Below are 22,623 nucleotides of genomic sequence, written 5' to 3'. Positions count from 1 at the left end.
AGAAAATGGAGCAGCAAAGAGACATGAAATTGCATGGAGAGGCAGAGAATGATGAACACTAGTTCAGTGGGATAACAGAATCAGAGAAAAGACTGGAAAGACAGTTCTGAGCTCAGCTATGATGAGTCTTATATAACAGGCTAACAAAGTGATAACTAGCCTGGCTGGCGTGGCTCAGTGGTTGAGCGTTGACCTATGAACGGGGAGGTCACGGTCAGGTTGGGGGCTCAATCCCCAGTGTAGTGTGTGCAGGAGACAGCCAATCAATGATTCTCTCTCATCATTGATGTTTCTCTCTCCCTCTCCCTTCCTCTCTGAAGTCAATAAGAAAAATTTTTTTAAAGAGAGAGATTTATTTTGTAGGCAATGGGGAAGCAGCCAAGGACTGTAAATAGATAAACAGTATGTTCTGGTATCTCTATTATATCCCGTTGGAGGCCCTAGGGGCTAACTTTGGAGGGGGCAGGACTGGACCCAGGAAGCACACTTAGGAGACACAGAGAGAGAGTGAATGAGGTTCTTCTCTGGGGTAATGCCTGGTGAGCATTAGAGTGGACACATGTCAGAAACACTTAGGTATTAGTAATGTTCTTTACATAACAGGAGAAAATCAGCCCAATATGCATCCATCAAAGTTAGCAAGTACATATCCTATATAATAAAAGGGTAATATGCAAATTGACCCTAACGGCAGAATGACTGGGAATGACCGGTCGCTATGACGCACACTGACCACCTGGGGCAGATGCTCAACGCAGGAGCTGCCCCTGGTGGTCAGTGTGATCCCATAGGGCCGTGGTCAGCAAACCACGGCTTGCGAGCCACATGCGGCTCTTTGGCCCCTTGAGTGTGGCTCTTCCACAAAATACCAAGTGCGGGCATGCACATACAGTGTGATTGAAACTTCTTGGCCCATGCACAGAAGTCAGTATTTTGTGGAAGAGCTGGTATTTTGTGGAAGAGCCACACTCAAGGGGCCAAAGAGCCACATGTGGCTCGCGAGCCGCGGTTTGCCGAGCCACAGTTTGCCAACCACTGCCATAGGGGAAGCTCTGCTCAGCCACAAACCTCTCCTGCCTCCTGGCAACACTAAGGATGTCCAACTGCAGCTTAGGCAGGGAGCAGGCCTAAGCCAGCAGGTGGACATCCCCCAAGGGGCCCCGGACTGCGAGAGGGTGCAGGCTGGGCTGAGGGACCCCCCAAGTGCACGAATTTTCATGCACCAGGCCTCTAGTTACTGGTATATGCATGTCTCCTAATGTGTTCAGGATTTGGAGCAACAGAAATAGTAACACATTGCCCCTGCTTTGTAATGAGTGTACAGTTCCCTTGGGAGCAAACCATACATGTATGTGTGAAAGGTAAAATAACATCAGATAGTGTTTTATTAAGTATCAAATGGGAGTCACAAGCAGTTGAGAAGAGAGCAAAAATGATTGGCTGTTACTGTCAGGAGGAGGTGGAACAGATGAGGTTAGTCCTTAAAGATGAATGAAATTTGGGGAAGGATAAATTCAAAGACAAGACAGACGGGCGAGTAAATAAATGTCAGCGTAGTAGGATAAATGTGGCAACAGAAACATGCTTGGGGATCACAGAGAGAGGCACAGGAATCCGAAATGTGTGATGAGGAGACAGATGAAGGAAGGCTTTCCAGAAGACATATTCCTTGAGCTGAGTCTTAGTGGACAAGTAAGAGGATGGATAGTAAAAAAAGAGAAATACCCACATTTGCAAAGGCACAGAGACATTAAAGACTTGATGTGTCAGGGCAAATAAATGGGAACGGCAAATACTGCACGTGGCTGGAGTAAAGAATGCGTTGTGGAAGGGGCAGGAAAGGAGGCCAAGAAGCAGCATATGGAAACCAGTGTTCAGGACCTTATGTGCTAATCTAAGGGGGAGTCATTTTTATCGTGAACGGTCCTGGAGGGTTTTAACGCTTCGGGTGAGGAGTGACATGATCAGCTTTGTATTATAGGAAGACCACAGCAGAGATAGTATAGAATGACTTTGAGAATTCTGACTGGATGGTGGTGCCATTCACTAAGGCAGTGGTTCTCAACCTTCCTAATGCCGCAACCCTTTAATACAGTTCCTCATGTTGTGGTGACCCCAATTTCATTGTTTCAAATTGAACATAATTAAAGCATAGTGAGTAATCACAAAAACAATATGTAATTGTATATGTGTTTTCCGATGGTCTTAGGTGACCCCTGTGAAAGGGTCGTTCGACCCCCAAAGGGGTCGCGACCCACAGGTTGAGAACCGCTGCACTAAGGGAATTCACAAAGAGCGGGGAGCGGGGGGTGGCGGGGGAGAGATTTTGAGTTCAATTTGTAGATGTATTGCGCATCAAGTGTGAATTAGTTTCTTAAGGGCTGCTGTAACAAGTTACCACCAACGTGATGGCTTCAGACAACACAATATATTCTCTCACAGTTCTGGAAGATAGAAATCAGCAGAGCAAGTTCCTCTGAAGTTCTGAGGGAGAATCTGCTCTGTGCCCCTCCCCCAGCTTCTGGTGACAGTCTTCCATCCCAGGCCTTGTAGACACATCACCCCAACCTCTGCCTGTCTCCACATCGTCCTTGCCTCTGAATGTGTCTCTGTCCTCTCCTCTTATTTTAAGGACACCAGTCATTAGATTTAGGGCCCACCAAAATCCACAGCGATCTTATCTTGAGATCCCTGACGTAATTACATATGCAAAGACCCTATTTTCAAATAACATCCCATTCACCCTACCAGGAATTCTGACTTGTATATATCTTTGGGGGGGTGGGGATACTATTCTACCCACTATAAAGTGAATGAAGGGATAACTGTCTTCATAACCTGACTAGTACTGTCACCTTGGTTTGCACTTCTAAGTGCTGATAATATGCAACAGGCAAAGGGAAATGCAGAATGAAAGACTCTTACATGGTAGGAAGAGCCAAGACTTTAGTCAGGTGGGCCCAGGTTCAATCCTGGCTGTTTACTCATTGAAAACCTGGTTTGCTGTTTAACCGCTATGAGTCTTGATTTCTTCATTTGTAAAATGGGGGAAATATGACCTATCTCAATAGACTGTTGGGAGAATTAAAGAGGAATTGCCAGGTACACAGTAGCCTCTAGAGCAGTGGTTCTCAACCTTCTGGCCCTTTAAATACAGTTCCTCATGTGGTGACCCCCAACCATAAAATTATTTTCGTTGCTACTTCATAACTGTAATGTTGCTACTGTTATGAATCGTCATGTAAATATCTGATATGCAGGATGGTCTTAGGCGACCCCTGTGAAAGGGTCGTTCGACCCCCAAAGGGGTCGTGACCCACAGGTTGAGAACCGCTGCTCTAGATATGTTTTTTAAAGCTTGAAGATAATACATTATGAAATGAACCCATTAGCCAAAATTGGGGGAGAGAAGGGAAGAGTTTATTAGGGGTTCCCTGTGCAACAGATGATCTATTTAAACTTCCCAGCAATCCTATGATGTGACGTAGGCAGAGCAGTGAAATAGCGGCTCCAGACATCAGAAAGCAACACTGATGTAGGTCCTAGAGAAATACAGGTGTTGCCAGGGAGCCTCTGTGCTTCCTGCTGGCCAGGTAGCCCTCGCGCCCAAAGTGGCTTCTGAGAAGTGGCTTCAGCGACCTGAGGGCCAGCTTTTGCACCTTGGTTGCTACTGCCCTCACTGCATTAAAAACAAACAAAAAACCAAACCAACAAAAAACAGTGGGCGGGTTTTTGGATCATACTGAGGACTGGGAACAAGGAATGTGCACTCAGGTGGCTTGTACATTGGGGTGCCTCCTGATGGGCAGTCTTACCCGTTACATTATGCCCGCCCCCCTCGCGCCCCGCACCATCTCCAGTTCCGAATGGAAGCAGCAGACTTTACAGGCCTCCAACGTTCAGCGGCGTCCCCGGAGTGACTGCCTTCCTCGAGGGCTCCCTGTTTTCAAGATTTTAGTGGCTAATCGGCGATTTGTGACTTCCTGTCCCCACTCCGTCTCCGCCCACGTGTCCTTTCCAAAACGCCCCTTTGCAGCCCAGCCTGGGAGACCCGGCGGTGATGCGCGAGGGGAAGGTCCCCCCGGGACGGCACCCGCCCCCCCACCCCCCCACCCCCCCACCCCCCCACCCCCCCCACCCCCCCACCCCCCCACCCCCCCCACCCCCCCACCCCCCCCACCCCCCGGGCGGCACCCGCCCCGCGCGACAGGGGCCGAGGGGGCGGGGACCGAGGGGGCGGGGGCGGGGGCGGGGGCGGGCCCTTCCGGGACAATCCAGAGGCCGCCGCGCTCCCGGGGAATCCCCACGCGCGGCGGGGTGCAGGGGCGGCAGAGAGCTGACAGCGCCGCCCCCCCCCGCCCCCGTCTCCAGGGCGCATGCGCAGGCTCCAGAGGGGGTGAGGGGGCGGCGGCGGCGGGAAGATGGCGGCAGCGGCGGCGGCGGCGGCCGAGCAGGTCTGAGACCCCCGCCGCGGCCGGAGGGCTGGAGGGGCTGGAGGGGCAGGAGGGGCAGGGCGCCCGGTGCTGGCGGTGGGGCCGCTGCGGCGGGGCGGGGCGGGGCGGGGCGGGAGGAGCTGTCCGAACCCGAGCTGCTGGCGGAGGCCGGCGGGACCCCGGGGCTTCCGAGCCGAGAGGGCGAGCCAGCTGCCCGCGGCCTGGCGGGGCTGCCCCTCGGCCGCGGCCCCGGGAGCCCGGCCGGGACGGGCCGGCTCAGCCGCCGGGGAAGATGCGGGTAAAAATAGCCTCCGCGCGGCGCCAGCTGCCCGGCGCGGCCAGGAGCCAGCTGCGCCCATGCGGACCTGCGGGCGCGGGGTGCGCCTCCGCCCTGGTTCTGGGAGCTTAGAACCGTCCCCTGGCCGGTTGTTTTTAAAAAAAAAAATGCTTTATCAAGTATGTCCTGATCTGCATGGTAAACTTGGAACTTAGAATAGCTTTGAAGGCTGTTTTCCCCCCAAAGCAAGATATACATGTGAAAGTGTCCAAAAAATACATATACACGCATTGAGTAATTATTAATTCCAATGGGTTAAAGCTGCAAGAGAGAAACATTCATTGAGCTGTCAGCTGTTAAGTGTGCGTACATTTTGGGGGGACAACCTTTATATAGGGTGACTTCTTGCAACAAAGATCACTTTAATGGTCACTTTTTCTTTTCGTTAACTGTTATTTCCTTTTAGAAAAAAAAAACAAAACTATGATGTGATAGGGTGTTTTTTAAGTCCCCTTCTTAAACCGTGTTTAAAAAATAAATACGAGTCAAGTAACCAGCATTCTGTTTCCAGAAAATCTCTTTTTTTTCTGGAAAGGTTTTCGTATGTAATTAACTGCTTGTAGAGACCTCATCCGTATATGTCACTGGGAGAGGCGTTCTGAGGGATATAAGATACGGAAGACGTGAAGTCTGCCTTCTCGGAGCTTAAAGTCAAGTTGCCTAATCGGTGCAGAACCACCAACTGAAGACCATAGGCAGGTCCCACCAGCTGTAGCAGGTCCTACCCGGAGTCATCGTGGATCCCACTCTGTCCCGTTCACATCCAGTCGTTCACCAGGTCCCGTCCGTTCTACCTTGTACCACCTCTGCCCAGGCTCCTTCACCTCCAGTGCTGCAGCCCAGTCCAGCCCTCACTTGGGGCTGTCAGAGAAACCCGCTGTTGGTATCTTCTAGTCCAGCTCAGCCCTTTTTGGGTTGATTTTGCTTTAATGCAAATCTGAGTTATCACTAACCTATTTTAAATTTTTGGTAGTTCCCCATCACCTTACGGATAAAGCCCATCGTTCTTGACATGGTACTTATGTCTATTCATTTATTGGCCTCTAACCACCTCTCTCACCTCTTTTTTTGCCCCGTTTCTGTACTTATCCTCCTCATCACCCACTTAAAGCTACCAAAATTAGTTTGCCCAGAGGTGACCTGAACTCAGAATCTCCATGCTGTTCCCGCTGCCTGCACGCCTTTCTCTGCACTCTTGCCTGGCGAACTCCTGTTTATCCTTCAAGATTCAACTGAAACCTCAAGTGTCCTTAAAAACCTTCAGTTGATGCCCCTGCTTGCTAAGTGGAATGTCATCCCTCTGGTGTGCCCTGTGGTGCCCTGCGCATGCTCCACCGTGGCCCTTGCCTGGTTGAACTGCAGTTGTTAACTGCCCCACTTGCTTGTAAGTTCATTGAGGGTAGGTGCTATGTCTTGCTCATCTTGCTGGCCTGGGCATCTGGCATACAGTCACTCTTCAGTACATGTTAATGCATGCGGTGAATAAATCATGTACATGAAGTAGCAGAGAAGACTAAAGAATGCATCCCAGCAGGGATAAATTTTGCCCTGCCTGTCTTACGTAAACGGACATTCAAACTCTGACTAGGACTGAAATTGCCCACCTATCAGCACTGTCACAAGTGTCTGTGAAAATGAGAAGAAGGCACACCTCCCTTCAGGGAAAAACTACCATCATGCATATTCGAGGCTAAAATGTCTGCTGTGCACCTCATACAGATATACAACCTACACAACTGTACCAGCATTCTGTTTTGTGATAAAATCTGTTAAGTAGATTGCATTAAATTCTATTGAGCCTTCCTACTTGCTTTGTGGAATTTAAAATTTTTATCTTCCCCATTACTCACAGTGCTTATTCCTCTTTTTTCGTAAGCCCCCAACCAGCCTGCTGCTACTCCTGACACATAAGATTCCAGATGGCCCTGCCTGGAACCTCCCTAGGAAAAAGAATGGCTTCCCTTAGTGGTGTGACCATTTCAGTGAAGTCCGAGTCCACCCTTTAAGACTGTTCTTTTCTCCTGTGCTCGGAATCCCTTTCTTTCCTGCCTCCACGGATCTTGTTTCCCACATTACCCTGCTCTGCTCAGACACCTGCCTCGCTTGACGTCTTTCCCTCTGCCGTCAAATATACAAGTGCTCCCCCAAATTGGGGAGAGGGAAGGCATAACAAACACAACGGAAGAAACACAATTTTCCTCTGACAATACATAATTCTTTAGATGTAATTTTTCTTTCCTCTCTTCTTCTTCTGGATTCGGAAATAGATGAATACATGCTGGCTTTTCAGTATTCCCTACTTATCAATTTGCTATACAGAGTTCATCTTTAAGGTTGTGGAGGCACTTCCTGACAAATCAAGTTCAGCAACTGTACATCCTGGATTTTCTTGACATTTATTGTATTTCTTATTTTCTATTGTTCCTGCACACTTAAAGTCTCCCAGTACTGTCTCCTTAGCTCTTTGTTCTCCTCTTTATACTATTTTTCACAATGAACTGATGTGGTCTCATAGATTTACCTTACCTCGAGGCTGAGAACTCTCAAATCTGTATCGCTAGTCCTAACGACTTAATATCCCATCCCATTGCATTTGAGGCATGTGGTTATTTCTCATTGAGTTCAAATGCAACGTATGTGGAATCGCCTCCCTCCTTCATTCACATATTTAACTAGTCACCATTTAGTAAACATGAGATTCTTTTTTGAACCTGGCTACAGATTCAGTTAACTTTTCTCTTGGGACTGTATTTTTTATCCTTTTTCATTCCACTTTAGTTTAGGCCTTCATTACCACAAACCTCTATTCCTGCAACATCTCCCAACAGCCTGCTTCCTGGTAGTTGTATTTACTAACTCTCCTACAAACGCCTACACTGAGCATCCTGAAACACGTCATTCACGTTCAAAAACTTCTAATAACTCCCAGTTAAACAGCATAAAGACTAGAGTTTGTACCCAGCAGTCCAGTAACTTTCACAACATGCCCTAGTTTTCCTCCTTTACTCTCCCTGAATTGCCAGGTCTGGCCCACCCACTCCACCTGGTTTCCCTGACAACTCCAAGCCATCCTGTTTCTGCTCCCATTACACTCCACAGCATGCATTGTCTATCCAGTGGTCGGCAAACTCACTAGTCAACAGAGCCAAATGTCAACAGTACAACGATTGAAATTTCTTTTGAGAGCCAAATTTTTTAAACTTAAACTATATAGGTAGGTACATTGTTATTAACTTAATTAAGGTACTCCTAAGGCTTAGGAAGAGCCACACTCAAGGGGCCAAAATACCACACACAAAATACCACGTGCGGGCGCGCACATACAGTGCGATTGAAACTTCGTGGCCCATGCGCAGAAGTCGGTATTTTGTGGAAGAGCCACACTCAAGGGGCCAAAAAGCCGCATGTGGCTCGCAGTTTGCCGACCACTGGTCTATACTATTGATTTGGGTCTCGGGTACTCTTTATACTCTTAAAAATCACTGAGGATCCCAAAGAGCTTTTGTCCACATGTGTTATATCCGTTGATATTTACTGTATTAGAAAAACTGCCCTGACTGGTTTGGCTCAGTGGATAGAGTGTCGGCCTGCGGACTGGAAGGTCCCGGGTTCGATTCCGGTCAAGGGCATGTACTTTGGTTGCGGGCACATCCCCAGTGGGAGGTGTGCAGGAGGCAGCTGATCGATGTTTCTCTCTCATCAATGTTTCTGACTATCTCTCTCCCTTCCTCTCTGTAAAAAATCAATAAAATATATTTAAAAAAGAAAAGAAAAACTGGAAAAATTTTTCAACACAGGAATACATAATGCACAATTTCATTAGCTGTTAGAGCAATGATGTCATCCCATATAGTCATGGGGCCTATGGAAAATTCCTCTGTACATTCACAAGAGGAGAGTAAAAAAGAAAAAATAACATCTTAGTGTTATTATGAAAATGGTTTCACCCTCCAGACCCCTCCGGGACTCCCCAGCTCATACTTTGAAAACTGCTGGTCTAGGATAATGTTAGCTTTAGCCCATTTTTGGCTTTGATAAAGAACAAAATCTGTCAGCCTCCCCAAATTCTTTTCATATAAATGAAAACATATATAATTTAAAATAATTATGAATCATTAATTAAAAGATTACCCACTGTAGAATGTATATATATCAACTCTTGCCCCAAATGAGCTTCACTAGAAGTAGGACTATTCAAAGCAGAGAGTAGAAATCTGTTATCAAATAGTCACACTGTAAGTTCTTCCTGCCACCCCTTTAAGCAGAGTAATTAATGTCCTTTCTTGGAGCCTGAAACTCAATGTGATTTGAAGTTTATTAGGGGAAAATATATCACTGACCGATTTAGCTTTCTTTGGTTATGAATATGCACTTAACAAATAAATGCATCAAAAGCTGTCCCAATGTGTTGTACTTTGTTTTAGCAGAGTTCCAATGGTCCTGTAAAGAAGTCCATGCGTGAGAAGGCTGTGGAGAGGAGGAATGTCAATAAAGAGCACAACAGCAACTTCAAAGCCGGGTATATTCCAATCGACGAAGATCGCCTCCATAAAACGGGCTTGAGAGGGAGAAAGGGCAACTTGGCCATCTGTGTGATTATCCTCTTGTTTATCCTGGCTGTCATCAACTTAATTGTGAGTATGCAGTACTGAATATCCTTTTTTTCATTACCGTGGGAATTTTGCTCTGTTTTTCAGTGAAATAATAGAATTTGTTTCTATAAGTTCTTTCAGGATCCTCTTACTTTCTGTTCTCCTATACATATTTTATCTCTTATTGAGTTTTAATGATTACATATATATATAAAAATACATATATATATATATACATACACATATATATATAACTTAGTGTGCTGACATTGCCATGTATTCATTTTCTTTAATTAAAAAAAAGAAAAGAAAAGAAAAAACGGTGTTCATGGATTCTTCCCTTTGAAGACTTAACTTTTAAAAGGGTAGAATCAATTCAATAGAAGAGACCTTTGCCAGGATGATTTTATTGCTTTCACCTCTCCTAAAAAATATAATCTTTTCTACTTTCATTCAACTTTTTCTGCATTTAGTATTGTCTCCTCAGCTAGATTTTTAAAATTATAAACCCTTGGATAGCAGTAAAAGATAAATTTTACTAGTAGCCCTGCGCACTAGAATCTGTGCGCCAGTAGCTCGCTGCCACCCTCCAGTAGCTCCTTCCAACCCCCTGCCTTCCCTCATAGCTTGCTGCCGTGTCCCCTCCTGTAGCTCTCCCTCACCCACTTGTAACCGGTAGCTTGCTGCCACCCTCCTGTAGCTCCCTCTGCCCCCCTCCCCCGCCCCCGTTCCCCCTCATAGCTTGCTGCCCTGCCCCTTCTGTAGCTCTCTGCCTCTGCCTGCTTATAGCTTGCTGCCCCACCCTCCTGCTGATCTGTGATCCAGTCGTTATGGTCGGTCCGGTCGTTACACTTCACGGTGTAATGATCATTTGCATATTACATCCTTATTATATAGGATAGTCTTAAATCTCTGTTGTCAAAGAACGAAAAGATCTGGTAAGCTAGTGTACACTGAGGACACGGTTTGTTGCCTTTTACAAAGATATTCCTTTTTTAGGGAGAAGACTTTTAATCCAAGGTTGTAACTATGTGAGCGTTAGATTTTCAGAGAGTGATTATTGGTATACCTAAGACCAATCACGAACGTGAACTTTGGCAGTTCTAAAGTGATTCCATTTATTTTTTACTTAATAGTGATATATTTTCCCCTAATATTTCCTTTGTATTTATGTACACCTAAAATATTTTGTGTCTAATTCTTTTTTTTTTTTTTTTCTTTTTGTTAATCCTCACTCGAGGATATTTTTCCCATTGATTTTCAGAGAAAGTGGAAGGAAAAGGGGGAGGAGAGAAACTGAGAGCAAAACATTGATATGAGAGAGACTCATTGATCAGTTGCCTCCTGTACCTGCCTCAAACTGGGCTGGGATCAAACCTGCAACCCAGGTACTGGGCTGGGATCAAACCTGCAACCCAGGTTGAGGAACCAAACCCACAACCCTTCCGTGTGCAGGCTAGTGCTCTAACCATTAGCCACACAAGCTCTTTTTGATTGAAGTAAAGAGTTAGCCTTGGCCAGCATGCTCAGTGGTTAGAGCATTAGCCCAAGCATCAAAGGGTTATGAATGTGTAAGGAATAAAAATCAGAGTGGCATCAGACCTCTCAAAAGTAGCACCAGAAGCTAAAAGGCAAGTAAGCAAGGACCTTCAAAATTCAGAAACAAAACAGTGTCAAATGTGGAAACATCTACCAAGCTAGACCATCAGTCACGTGTGAGGGATTATGCAGATATTTTTAGCCATGCACACTCAAAAAATTTCACTCCTCATACATGCTGAGAAAGCCACGGGAGGATGTGCTCTACCAGAAGGAGGTACTAAAGCAGGAAAGTTGAAGACACTGTTACAGGAAACTGGGTATCCACAGGGAGAAAGACAAAAGGGAGTTCCAGCATAGACACGAAGGACAAGTTCATGATGACAGCTGTGCAGCAGGCCCAGAGGTGACGTCCAGACTGGAGCAAGAAGACAGGGGTTCCAGAAAGATTTCCTGAGAGAGAAAAATAGAACTTACAAATTATCTGGGAGGCTCAGGCTCCTAGAATATTCTACTGAGAGACATTTGACAAATACTGGAGGGTTTGGAAAGATTTAGTCAGATTTTCAAAGAAACTAAGCAAAAAAAAAATGTATTAAACAAGTATTAAACTCTGAGAGACACAAAGTATGAGAAAGGGTCGGCTACCATATATAGTATTTGACTTAGCAGTGAGTAATATTTATATGGTCATTATACTGACAGTGCTAAACATGGATTTAACCAAACCTTGAGATTGAAGTTGGAGAAGAAATATAAATGAGCTAAAATGCTCACCTATTGAAATAGAAAATCAGTAGATAAAACCTAAACTTGATGAGAGAAGAAATAATGCACAAATACTATGTTTAAATGTGAAGATAAATTCTAGACAAAATAGATAAAATTGTTAAAAGTGGTTGTTATATGGATGAGATATGGAAGGGATAGAAGAAATAAACTGCTCTGTTTCTATTAGAGACCTTTTAGCACTTTTTGACCATCAGCTGTTTGCATATAATATTGTGATAGAAATTAAATGTGTGTTTTTTATAAGTGGAAAGCCAACTGATATGTTCATCTCACTGATGACACACTTTAAGAAGTTTTATCCTCTGGCAGTGATCTCTTCTGTTTGTTTTCCAAGTATGTTAAATGTTTGCTGCCTGTTAATAGCGGGTTGTTTTCCTTTTTAGATAACACTTGTTATCTGGTCTGTGATTCGCATTGGACCAAATGGCTGTGACAGCATGGAGTTTCATGAAAGTGGCCTGCTTCGATTTAAGCAAGTATCTGACATGGGCGTTATCCACCCTCTTTATAAGAGCACAGTAGGAGGAAGGCGAAATGAAAATTTGGTCATCACTGGCAACAACCAGCCTGTAAGTTATCAGACTTAATTGAGGGACATTAGAGAAAAATTCATAAATATATTTAATAATATTATTGGTCTTTATTAATGTTAAATGCTTTCTTAATATTCTAGATTTTGTTCCATTGTAGCATGTTCTGTGATAGACATAATTACTATAAGAATACATAGTTTACTCCTGTCTTCTCCATACAAGAAAACCATTTTTTAAAAAGTACCTTTCCTGCTCAGCCAGTGTGGCTCAGTGATTGAGTATCAACCCATGAACTAGGACAGTGGTCGGCAAACTGTGGCTCGGCAAACCGTGGCTCACGAGCCACATGCGGCTCTTTAGCCCCTTGAGTGTGGCTCTTCCACAAAATACCGACTTCTGCGCATGGGCCATGAAGTTTCAATTGCACTGTACGTGCGCACCCGCACGTGGTATTTTGTGGAAGAGCCACACTCAAGGAGCCAAAGAACCGCATGTGGCTCACAAGCCTCAGTTTGCTGACCACGGAACTAGGAGGTCACGGACTGATTCTCTGGCAGGGCACATGCCCAGATTGTGGGCTCAATCCCCAGTAGGGGGCATGCAGGAGGCAGCCAATCAATGATTCTCTCTCACCATTGATGTTTCTGTCCCTTTCTCCCTCTTCCTTCCTCTCTCTGAAATCAATAAAAGAACTTTTTTTTTTTAAAAAAGTACCTTTCCTGGTTAGAATATTCTCTACTCTCTGGGAGTTTAGAAGAGAATATGCCCATCTAGTCAGTGGTAGCCCATGCCAGGGGGCTGCTATAGCGAAGGTTTTTAACCGCATAGAACCGCAATGTATCCTTACATTCCATGCCCATCACAGGCCTAGACCCATGTATTTGTGCAGAGCAATATCTTAACATATAAAAAGCCAGTGTCCCTAACAACCAAACGACCAGAACGACCAAACAACCAGAACGACCAAACGACCGGTGGCCATGAGGTGGCATTGACTACTTCTCGGTCCCTCTCCCTGCAACCACACCCCCTGCGAGTGGGGGTGGGACGGGACTGGCCACTGGCCTCTTGGTCCCTCCCCCCTGCCCACAGGCTCGGATGGATCAGCGATGGTGAACGGGGAACCAGGGTGGGTGGCAGGAGAACCATGTTGGCTGTCAGGCTGTTGGGATCACCAGCTCATCCCCCGCTGCTGGGGGCTCAGGCCTGCGAGAAAGGGGGCACCTGCACTTCACCTCCATGCGCGTGCGCCGGGCCACCACTGGTGAGACACGCTGCCCGCTTGGGGCCGCTCATGCCGGGTAGGTCACGGGCGCGCCCCGCAGCCTCTGTCAGTGCCTCACGCCCCAGCAGCAGTGGCAGCAGCGGCATGAGCAGCTGGAGCAGGCAGCACGTTCCATCAGTGGCCGGCCCAGTGAGCTGGTGATCCCAACGGCCTGACAGCCCGGTAGCGGAGGCGGCGTTCAGCCTGGTGAACGGGCAGAAGATGACCCTGATCGCAGGAGGCTAGGCCTAGGGACCCTACCCGCACGATTTAATCGTGCGCTGGGCCTCTAGTAAGCAAATATCTGCATAAGCCCTTGTTTTTGTGTTTTGTTGTGTGTTTTTGGGGGATGAGATTATACTTTTTCTAAATTATTTCAGTTTATTTTTTTCTTTAAATTGAATTTATTGGGGTGACAGCGGTTAACAAAATTAGGCAGGTTTCAGGTGGGCAGTTCCACAATGCATCATATGTGCATTGTATTGTGCGCTCACCACCCCAGTGAGCCTTGTTTTAAAGAACTTTTATCCCAAGTGTGTGGAGGGGGCGCAGATGGACAGTTAAAATATTTGAAATTAGTCTGTTGTTACAGAGTGTTTTGATAATGTTCTTGATGAATTTTGGATGCAATCTTCTTTGAAAACATATTCATGATAAAGTGTTTTTCTGAAGATTGTTTTTCAGCAAGGGACAACAAAACTCAGTGTAGAAAAGAACAAAACTTCTATTACAAGTGACATTGGTATGCAGTTTTTCGACCCAAGGACTCAAAATATTTTATTCAGCACAGACTATGAAACTCATGAGTTTCATTTGCCAAGTGGAGTGAAAAGTTTGAATGTTCAAAAAGCATCTACTGAAAGGGTATGTTTTATTTTCTTTGCTTTATTAATGGAAGAGAGTTACTGTCCACAGCAGTGATTTTCAACCCTTTTCATCTCATGACACACAAACTAATTACTAAAATTCTGCAGCACACCAAAAAATATATTTTTTGCTGATTTGACCAATAAATAGATATAATTTTGACTCATTCCCATAAGACAGCTTTATTGTGTTGGCTAGTGTCATTTTTTTATTTGACAGTATAAGGGAAAAGAGGTTAGTGCCCCTGGCTAATAGTTGGGTATTGCATGTTTTAAAGATTCGTGCAGCACACCAGTTGAAAATCGCTGCTCTAAAGGTACAAATTGGGAGGGGAGTTTTACTGTTTTATGTGGCATGAAAGAAATTCCAGAACAATGAGAAGGACAAATTCTAGATTTGTCATTTCCTAGCTTATGTGATCATTATCAAGTCATCACTTTACCTCAACATCTGTAAAACATGAATTAAAACACTTGCCTTTCATATTTCACGGTAAAACTCCTATTCCTCTGTCTCTGATAATAATATTCACTTTAATTTTGTAACTCTTTTCACTGCTTTTTTAAAATTTTCAGATTACCAGCAATGCCACTAGTGATTTAAATATAAAAGTTGATGGACGTGCTATAGTGCGTGGAAATGAAGGAGTGTTCATTATGGGCAAAACCATTGAATTTCACATGGGTGGTAATATGGAGTTAAAAGCAGTGAGTATTTTTTAAGAATTTAAGAGAATTATAAGATTCTTGGGTATATATAAATCCGTATGTGGAATAGTGTACAATGATTAAAAAATGGTATTATAGTTGTATATTTTTGACATGGAAAGATGTTCAAAATGGATTATGAAGTGAAAGTTATAGAATAATTTGTGAAATACCTCATTTTTACATTTCAAAACATGTATAATTATAAAATCTGCAAGGGAATGCCAAATGTCACAATAGTTAGCTATGGGTAGCAGGATAACAGATGACTTTTATTTTTATTTTATTTCTGCTTGCCTGTCATTTTCTTTTAAAAAAATGTATATGATTATACCTATATTATTTTAAAAGACAAAAACAAAGACCAAACAACACCAACAACAAAAACTTACAAAAGAGAATTCTGAAAGATCAAATTAAGTATCTATTCTCTGAAGGTGGGTTTCTTTTCAGTTAAAGATTTTTCATATCCCTTCCTGGGTTTTATATCCAGTGTCATGAAAGTCAATTAGCAAACATATAAAATGTTTTTTTATTTATATGTCCATTATTAATTCTAAGGGAAAAAGGTTTCCCTTTATTTTAGCTGTGGAAATGTGAGATTCTCTTTGTGCTTTACAGATTATATCTGAATTTTAATAGGTAAATATTTCATAAGGGAGCAATAAGTCTGAAAATGTTTTACCTGCTCATAATTCAGGTTAAAGCATATTTTTTCAAAACTAGAGGCCTGATGCAAAAATTCATGCACCAGTGGGGTCCCTTGGCCTGGCCTGCAGAATCGGGCTGAAACCAGCTCTCCGACATCCCCCGAGGGGTCCTGGATTGCGAGAGGGTGCAGGCCAGGCCAAGGGACCCCACCGGTGCACAAATGGGGCCAGGGAGAGATGTGGGAGGTTGGCCAGCCAGGGAGGGACCAAAGGAGGGCTCCAGGGCGTGTCCAGCCCTTCTCGCTTAGTCCTGATTGGCTGGACCCCAGCAGCAAGCTAACCTACCAGTCGGGGCGCGTGCCCCCTGGTGGTCAGTGCACATGATAGCGAGCGGTTGAGTGGCTTTAGCATATCATTAGCATATTACACTTTGATTGGTTGAATGGATGACTGGACACTTAGCATATTAGTCTTTTATTATATAGGATGTCTTTGGGCACCTGCTATATGTTCATTAATTCAAGCTAATTAACCTTTTTTTACCAAGCACTAAATGACAAAAGTTAACTTAAACCTAAGGACTAAAATAATTCTTTCCTCATTTTAAATTTAATCTCATAGTTCTTAGAAAAAATAAACTTAAAAAAATTAAGTTCTTTCACTTTCATAAATAGCTTTTCCCCCCTAAAGCACATATTCCAATCTCTGAATAAAAAAGATGGACATAAAATGTGATTCTTGCCAAAAATTCAATAGCAATACAGGGTATTTTTTACATTCCTCTAAACAAATAGTGTTGAAGAATGGTCACAGTAGGGGCATTGTTCTCTGCACTAGAAACTCAAAGAAACAATAAGTGTGATAGATTTGTACCTAGCCATTAGCAAGTGACCTAAGTCTTTTACTTTTTTCTACCTGGAAATTCTACCTGTTGTTAATATGACAGTTATTAAAATAATTTATAATATACATACACCATATCCATTTTTCCACAGTTAAAGAAATAAAGGCCAATATTGAAAAGATAATTAGCTTTGTAATTTAGTTAATATTAGTGGTTAGTTTTAAGTGTATAGCTAATAATTAGAATTTTATAAAACTGCTTTTAAAAATAACTGCACTAGCAATTTAAAGAAAATAAAATTAAATGACCACACGATGGCAGCATTGGAACAAAATTGGACTATATTTAGTCCATTATACTATCACTTCCTGATCAATGAGCCATTTTCGTTACATCATAACCAACTTTCTCTCATTGCTTTAAATACCCTATATAAGTTGATGATTCTCAAATTCCTGCTTTAATCTTTCCTTTGAACTAAGATTCACATATCCAACTACTTACTGTACTTTACTATCTAATAGGCATTTCAAACACAACAGTCCCATCAGCAAAGCCTTCAGGCTCTGCTACCGCCACTGCCACCACCATTTCCTGCTGCACTGTTGAACAGCCTCCTAAGGGTCCCTGACTCCCCTTTCGCCCTGTAGTCAGTTCTCTGTACAGCAGCCAGAGTGATCCTTTTCAAAAGATCATATCACTTCCCTATTCAGAACCCTACAAATGGCTTCCCATCTAGTTCAGAGTAAGATCAAAGTCCATTCCCCGGCCTTACATGTGGCCCCTAGTTATTTCTTTGACTCATCTCTTACCAATCTACTCCCTCAGTCTCTCTGCTTCAGCCACACTGGCCTCCTACTTGTTCCCGAACCCCAGGCACATCTTCCCCTTGGAGCCTTTGGTGTATGGTTTCCTTCCCCATTAACCCACATGGCTCACTCCTTCACATGACCCAGTTTCCTCTGGACTTTGACCTCATCAGAGAGGCCTTCCCAGCCACCTGTGTAAAGTGGAACCCTGCCTGGTCCCTCTCTACGTACCCTGGCTGACTTTTCTCAGATGTTGTCCTGTTAGCTTTTCCTGTTGGTGTGTTTATTGTCTGCCCCTCCCCATTTAAATGCCAGCTGCTGCTGCAGAACTTGGACTTTGCCTGTCTGTTGGCTGCTGTATCCCCAGCACCTAGAATAGTGTCCAACACAGAGTAGACATTTAATAATTATTTGTTGAATGAATGAAAAGAAGAAAAGGAAACAGAGCAAAGAAGGGAGATAGAAGGGCCTGTAATACAAGAAAGTTCCTGGAACTGAAGAAGAGACCCTCCAGGCAGTTCCTTGGAGCCCCTGGTCTTCAAAAGTATGCGCTTGAATCTGTATCTGTGTGGTGCAGAAACAGTGGGAATTAAAGTAAATTTTCTCTTTTTCTTAGCATCATCAGAAACTTACCAAGCAGTAACTGTGAAAACTCTCTCAGGAAGTAAATAAAATGGTCTGAGACCTTGTCAACATCAGCCTCATTATGCACTTAGGAATTCTGCTGTAATAACTAGTGAGAAGTAAATTGCGTAACAAGTGTATTGGTGTATGTTGTAAACTATTACTAAAAGGTCACTGGTTGAATCTTGACATAGTTTTGGTTTCTGTGTTGTCGTTTTGGTCACGACGTCACTCTCGCTTACTGCCTTCTTTACTTGTTAATATTCCAGTAAGTTCTGTTTATTAAACTTGTTGTATCCCCATTTGTGAAGGTAAATAGGTCTTATTATTCTCCTCCTAGGAAAACAGCATCATCCTAAATGGAACCGTGATGGTTAGCACCACTCGCCTGCCCAGTTCCTCCAGTGGGGACCAGCTTGGTGCTGGGGAGTGGGTGCGCTACAAGCTCTGCATGTGTGCCGACGGGACTCTCTTCAAGGTGCAGGTGACAGGCCAGAACATGGGCTGCCAGGTCTCAGACCACCCCTGCGGGAACACTCATTAGAACAACCGGAGGGTCTTCAATATGTTCATATCTTGACTTGACTTTTTTTTAAGAGTATGCATGCAATTATGTTTTTACAGAGTTTGTGATACTGGTAATTATTTTATCTGCAGAGCACTACTGTATCTATTATAATCTCCATATTTAAAGCAGTCTCAGAGAGCCTAAATTCTAATAGACCTTTCATTAAGTTGCACTGATGTTCAAGTTAATGTTTTCTAAAATAATTATCAGATAGGAATAAAATCCAAATTTTTTAAAAGTGTTTTTAAAACTCCACTATTCCTTGTCTAAAAGATAAAGGGCTGAAGCAACTGTTAGATTCACTGTAAGTAAGCTTTTGGTAACTAATGGGCATAGACCCCCTCGAGGTGTTTGAAAGGTACACTGTCAATAAGTGTTAAATGCTCTCTTTTCGCTTCTAAGAGGCAAGACAGGTTTCTAGTGCATTAACTTTCAGCCACATTCTCACTGCACATATGTGAGGTGGTAAAAGACTATGTGTGGTTCCTTAGTTTTGCACTAGGAAGAATACTCTGTAATAGAATGCTTACTTGTTACATATTAATAAATATTAACCGTTCACCATGTGGTAGAAATTAAAATACCATCCTAGCTTTAACTTTTAGGTAATGATGACAGTTGTCATTTATTAAGCTTCTTATACATCCTAGGCATTGTCTAGGCATTGCATGTGTACTCTCTCTAATTCTCACTCGAGCTCTGTAAGTAGACGTTTTTCTCCCAGTTTTTACCATTAAGAAATTGAGGATCAGAAACTTAAGAAGCTTGCCTGATCTCAGGTAGAAAATAGCAGAGTTGGGATTCAAACCTAGATACACTTGCTTCCAAATACCTTGTTATTTTCACTTAATGCATTGGTTTCAATTATTTAAAACTCTACAAAGACGAACAAAGACTAATTCAGACTTACAGATAAGAATCAAATCAACTTTAGACAATAAATTTTAAAAAAGAAATCAAGCAGGTATACTTACTCCGGTTAAAAAATAAACCAATCAGCCTCATGTTTAAAAAAAAAAAAAAGCCAATCCCTTCAGATTTTAAACTCTCCTAAGCTAGTTCCAAAATGTCAAATTGGCCTGGTAATGGGTTTCCCAGTTTCCTGACTGGTGGGCCATGGCGCACTGGAGTACCTGAATTGGGGAAAAGGGTTGCCAAACACATACCCTCAGCCCCCAGTGCAGCACAGTAAGAAGTGGCAAGTCCTGCTGTCCAGAATGGCTGGTGGGTTCACCCCAGTGTGCACCATATAGTTACTACCCCTTTTAATGTGTGCCATGCCTTGAAAAAAGTTGAGAAGCACTGGACTAAGGGTGCAATGCAGAAAATAATACAAGTCAGTTTTAAGTATGAGAATTGATCTCTGTTATAACATCACCATTCCACTGGAATGATTTTCAACCCTCAAGGTAGTGATTTTTAATGTATTTTCTATTCAACTTGAAAGGCACTCTCTGGTATTGTTAAGACATGCACAGTGTCAGGGACAGACTTTGCAGTAGTGTGCTGTAAGGAGGCAGCAGTGATAAATCGTAGGCCCCGGCCTACATTCTGGGATGGGCACTTTGAGCTGTGTGGCTAGGAAAATCAATACAAAAACAGTTTGCATTCAGCATGTTACAGTTCTCTCTGACGGAACAACCAAATGCCTCAGAGATTATGAATAGTGTACTAAAGCATACTAACACAGAAACTGGCTTGCTATGCAGTACCGAGTGCAGTTTTTAAATGAAGAAAAAGAATGAAATTTGTGACCTCTGGGTATTACCGTTGCAGTGATATTCAGATCGTATTTTAATATATTCAGTACCAATTAACATCTTAGTGATATTCAAGGAAAAATCATTGAAATGTCCATTCAGATGCTCAGTATATTTTTAAATTTTACATCCATCACTTGTCTGCTCTATTTAGATTTGTTTTGAATATTTCTTTAAATATTTTTACAAAAACTACAAAACACTATCTTAACAATGTTTTATTTATTGAATATAATTCATGAAATATCTATTTTTGCTCCTCTTTGAGAAATACTTCTGTTTTTGATACATCTCCATTAGGTGCTTTTGACATTAGAGGATATTTTGATGTTTTATAGAACTGATGGTTAAGGTAACAGGTATAGTATTTGAGGACACTTTGAAGGTGGTCCTTGCCTTTTCACTAAACTGTAGAGTGGAAAATTCATTGGAGAGCAGATCAAGAACAAACCATCCTTTTTACCTGTGACCTATTTTGCATAACAGTAAAGCTTCAGCTACTCATTCTCACCACCAGATGGTATTTTTCTATAAACTGAAATGTTAACGTTCCTCTTTCTACCAGCTCTTCTTCCCCTAAGCTGAGCACTGCTGTGACTAGCAGCAGGCTGGGGGAGGTGGCTAATGCGGTACTTCAGAGTGGATTGCAGTGTTCAGGGGGACACATGAAATAAAAGAAAGATACTTTACAGCAGGTAGGAATATGCAAAACGACACAAGGTGGGGACTGCTCATATATGGTCTGTAATATTTAAAATATACTTATTTGTGTTCTTTTGCATTGTAAAAAAAAAAATTGTGTAATAGCTTTGATGATAAAAGGTGGAAGTTCTACCTAGTTTTGAATGAGTTTTCTTAAGAGGGTAAGAATGTTCTGGTTCTAAACTTGACATAAAGGAGACCATTGATATGCTGATAATTTTAGCAATCTTTTTAAAAGTGCTGCAGGTGCAAAGATGACAAGTTACGCCAAACAAAAGGAAACCTATAAATCTGATTCAGATTGCTAACTTTGAGTTTCAGTTCAGTTTGTAACAACTACTAATGATCTCTGTTTACAATAAAGATTCTGTCAACTGCTTGCTGTTCATTTTTTAATGGTTAAAATATTATCAGGTTTCCACATAATCATACAAGCATGATGAGCTTAAATATGGCTGGAGAACGGAGCACCGTCCGCATCTGTGAGCTCTCTGATCCTCCAGCTCAAAGGTAGACGCTGTAGAGCTTGGACAGTCCCACCTCCCTCTGCGCGTTCCCTCGGAGTCCCAGGGACACGTGCACGCTGTCACTGTGGCAGGAGGCCAGGGCCTTGTGACGTAAGGGTGAAGGTTTGCCACAGGGCAGGCTCCACGGGCAGATGGGTGGAGCCTCAGAGGCTCGGTCTAAAATTCCCACCTGGCTGGATCCAGGTAGAGACCCATTTGGAAACTACCTAAAGATCACAAGGTAGGGCTTACAGCGCTGCTGTTGTGTTCTTTCTACACCTTATCAGAAATAGCCTCTTCTGATTTTTTTCTTCTCATTTCTTTAACTTCTCTTCCTTTTATATAAGAATGAACTCTCCTTTCTACTTTGTTTTTTTACTGCCCTCCCTTATCTCGCTCACTCTCTGACACCCGTACACACCCAGTAGTTCTGCTTCCTCAACTTCAGCTTGAATGTGTCCATTTAAAGATTTACATTTTACCAAGTTGTCTTTCATTTCCTCAGGAAATTTTCCTAGAGTTCTCAGGGGTTCCTTACCTAATATGTATAAGCTTATATGTAGTACATATCATTTTTCTTTACATATTAATAACTTTTACTTTAGGACATAAGATTACCATTACCTAGCTGTTTTGAACTCAAGTCTGTTAGATAATGTGTAGATCTCGTTAAATTAGAAAGAACCAGGTCCATGAAAATCTTTATCTCCCCTTAAGAATAAGTATTTCTTAACCACATGTTTCTGTTCAATATTGGAAAGTAGCATGCCTGTGAATTACTATATTTTTGTTGCTGATACTGCATTAGTTTGGTATTCAGATGTATATATAACGATTGCAGCTTTCATTGTAGAAACAAATATCTTTCCAACTAGAAATTAATTCAATTTCTGAAATTGCATAAGAGCCACACTATAAAAATAAGTCACTTCTCCATGCTGCAGGGCGCCTTTGCAGTTCATGGCCCCGTGTCTCTGAATTTAGATGCCCTTCAACACATGGAGAATTGACCTTGTGTGAACAAAGTTTAAAAGTTGCCTGGTACATTTCATTCACTGCGTGCATTCATCCAAACAGAACATAGCCCTGCAACAGA

General features: G+C 43.0%; 1 protein-coding gene across 3 annotated transcripts; it reads left to right on the top strand.

The window, feature by feature from the left end:
- The first annotated feature begins 4,329 nt into the window (after positions 1-4,329).
- Positions 4,330-21,398, top strand: SGCB (sarcoglycan beta). Of its 3 annotated transcripts, none has more exons than XM_036333704.1 (6): positions 4,330-4,454; positions 9,195-9,404; positions 12,077-12,262; positions 14,163-14,354; positions 14,933-15,064; positions 18,332-21,398. In XM_036333704.1, the coding sequence occupies exons 1-6, from the start codon at positions 4,422-4,424 to the stop codon at positions 18,533-18,535; spliced, it is 957 nt and encodes a 318-aa protein (XP_036189597.1). In that variant the 5' UTR covers positions 4,330-4,421; the 3' UTR covers positions 18,536-21,398. The 3 variants fall into 3 exon arrangements, with proteins under 3 accessions (XP_036189597.1, XP_036189608.1, XP_036189619.1); XM_036333715.1 differs by having other exon boundaries at positions 4,331-4,454; positions 9,198-9,404; XM_036333726.1 differs by lacking the exon at positions 4,330-4,454 and adding an exon at positions 5,817-6,154 and having other exon boundaries at positions 9,198-9,404.
- The last annotated feature ends 1,225 nt before the right edge of the window (positions 21,399-22,623 follow it).

This window comes from Myotis myotis, unplaced genomic scaffold (genome assembly GCF_014108235.1).
Source record: "Myotis myotis isolate mMyoMyo1 unplaced genomic scaffold, mMyoMyo1.p scaffold_m19_p_1, whole genome shotgun sequence".
In the NCBI taxonomy this organism is placed as follows: Eukaryota; Metazoa; Chordata; class Mammalia; order Chiroptera; family Vespertilionidae; genus Myotis; species Myotis myotis.
The sequence above is the reverse complement of the archived record's forward strand: the minus strand, read 5'-3'. Positions and strand labels throughout refer to the sequence as shown.

Coding starts and splice junctions, on each gene's coding strand:
- SGCB (XM_036333704.1), top strand. CDS start 4,422: ATGGCGGCAGCGGCGGCGGCGGCGGCCGAGCAG. Junction 9,405..12,076: donor TGGCTGTCATCAACTTAATT/GTGAGTATGCAG, acceptor TTTCCTTTTTAG/ATAACACTTGTTATCTGGTC. Junction 12,263..14,162: donor TCACTGGCAACAACCAGCCT/GTAAGTTATCAG, acceptor GTTTTTCTGAAG/ATTGTTTTTCAGCAAGGGAC.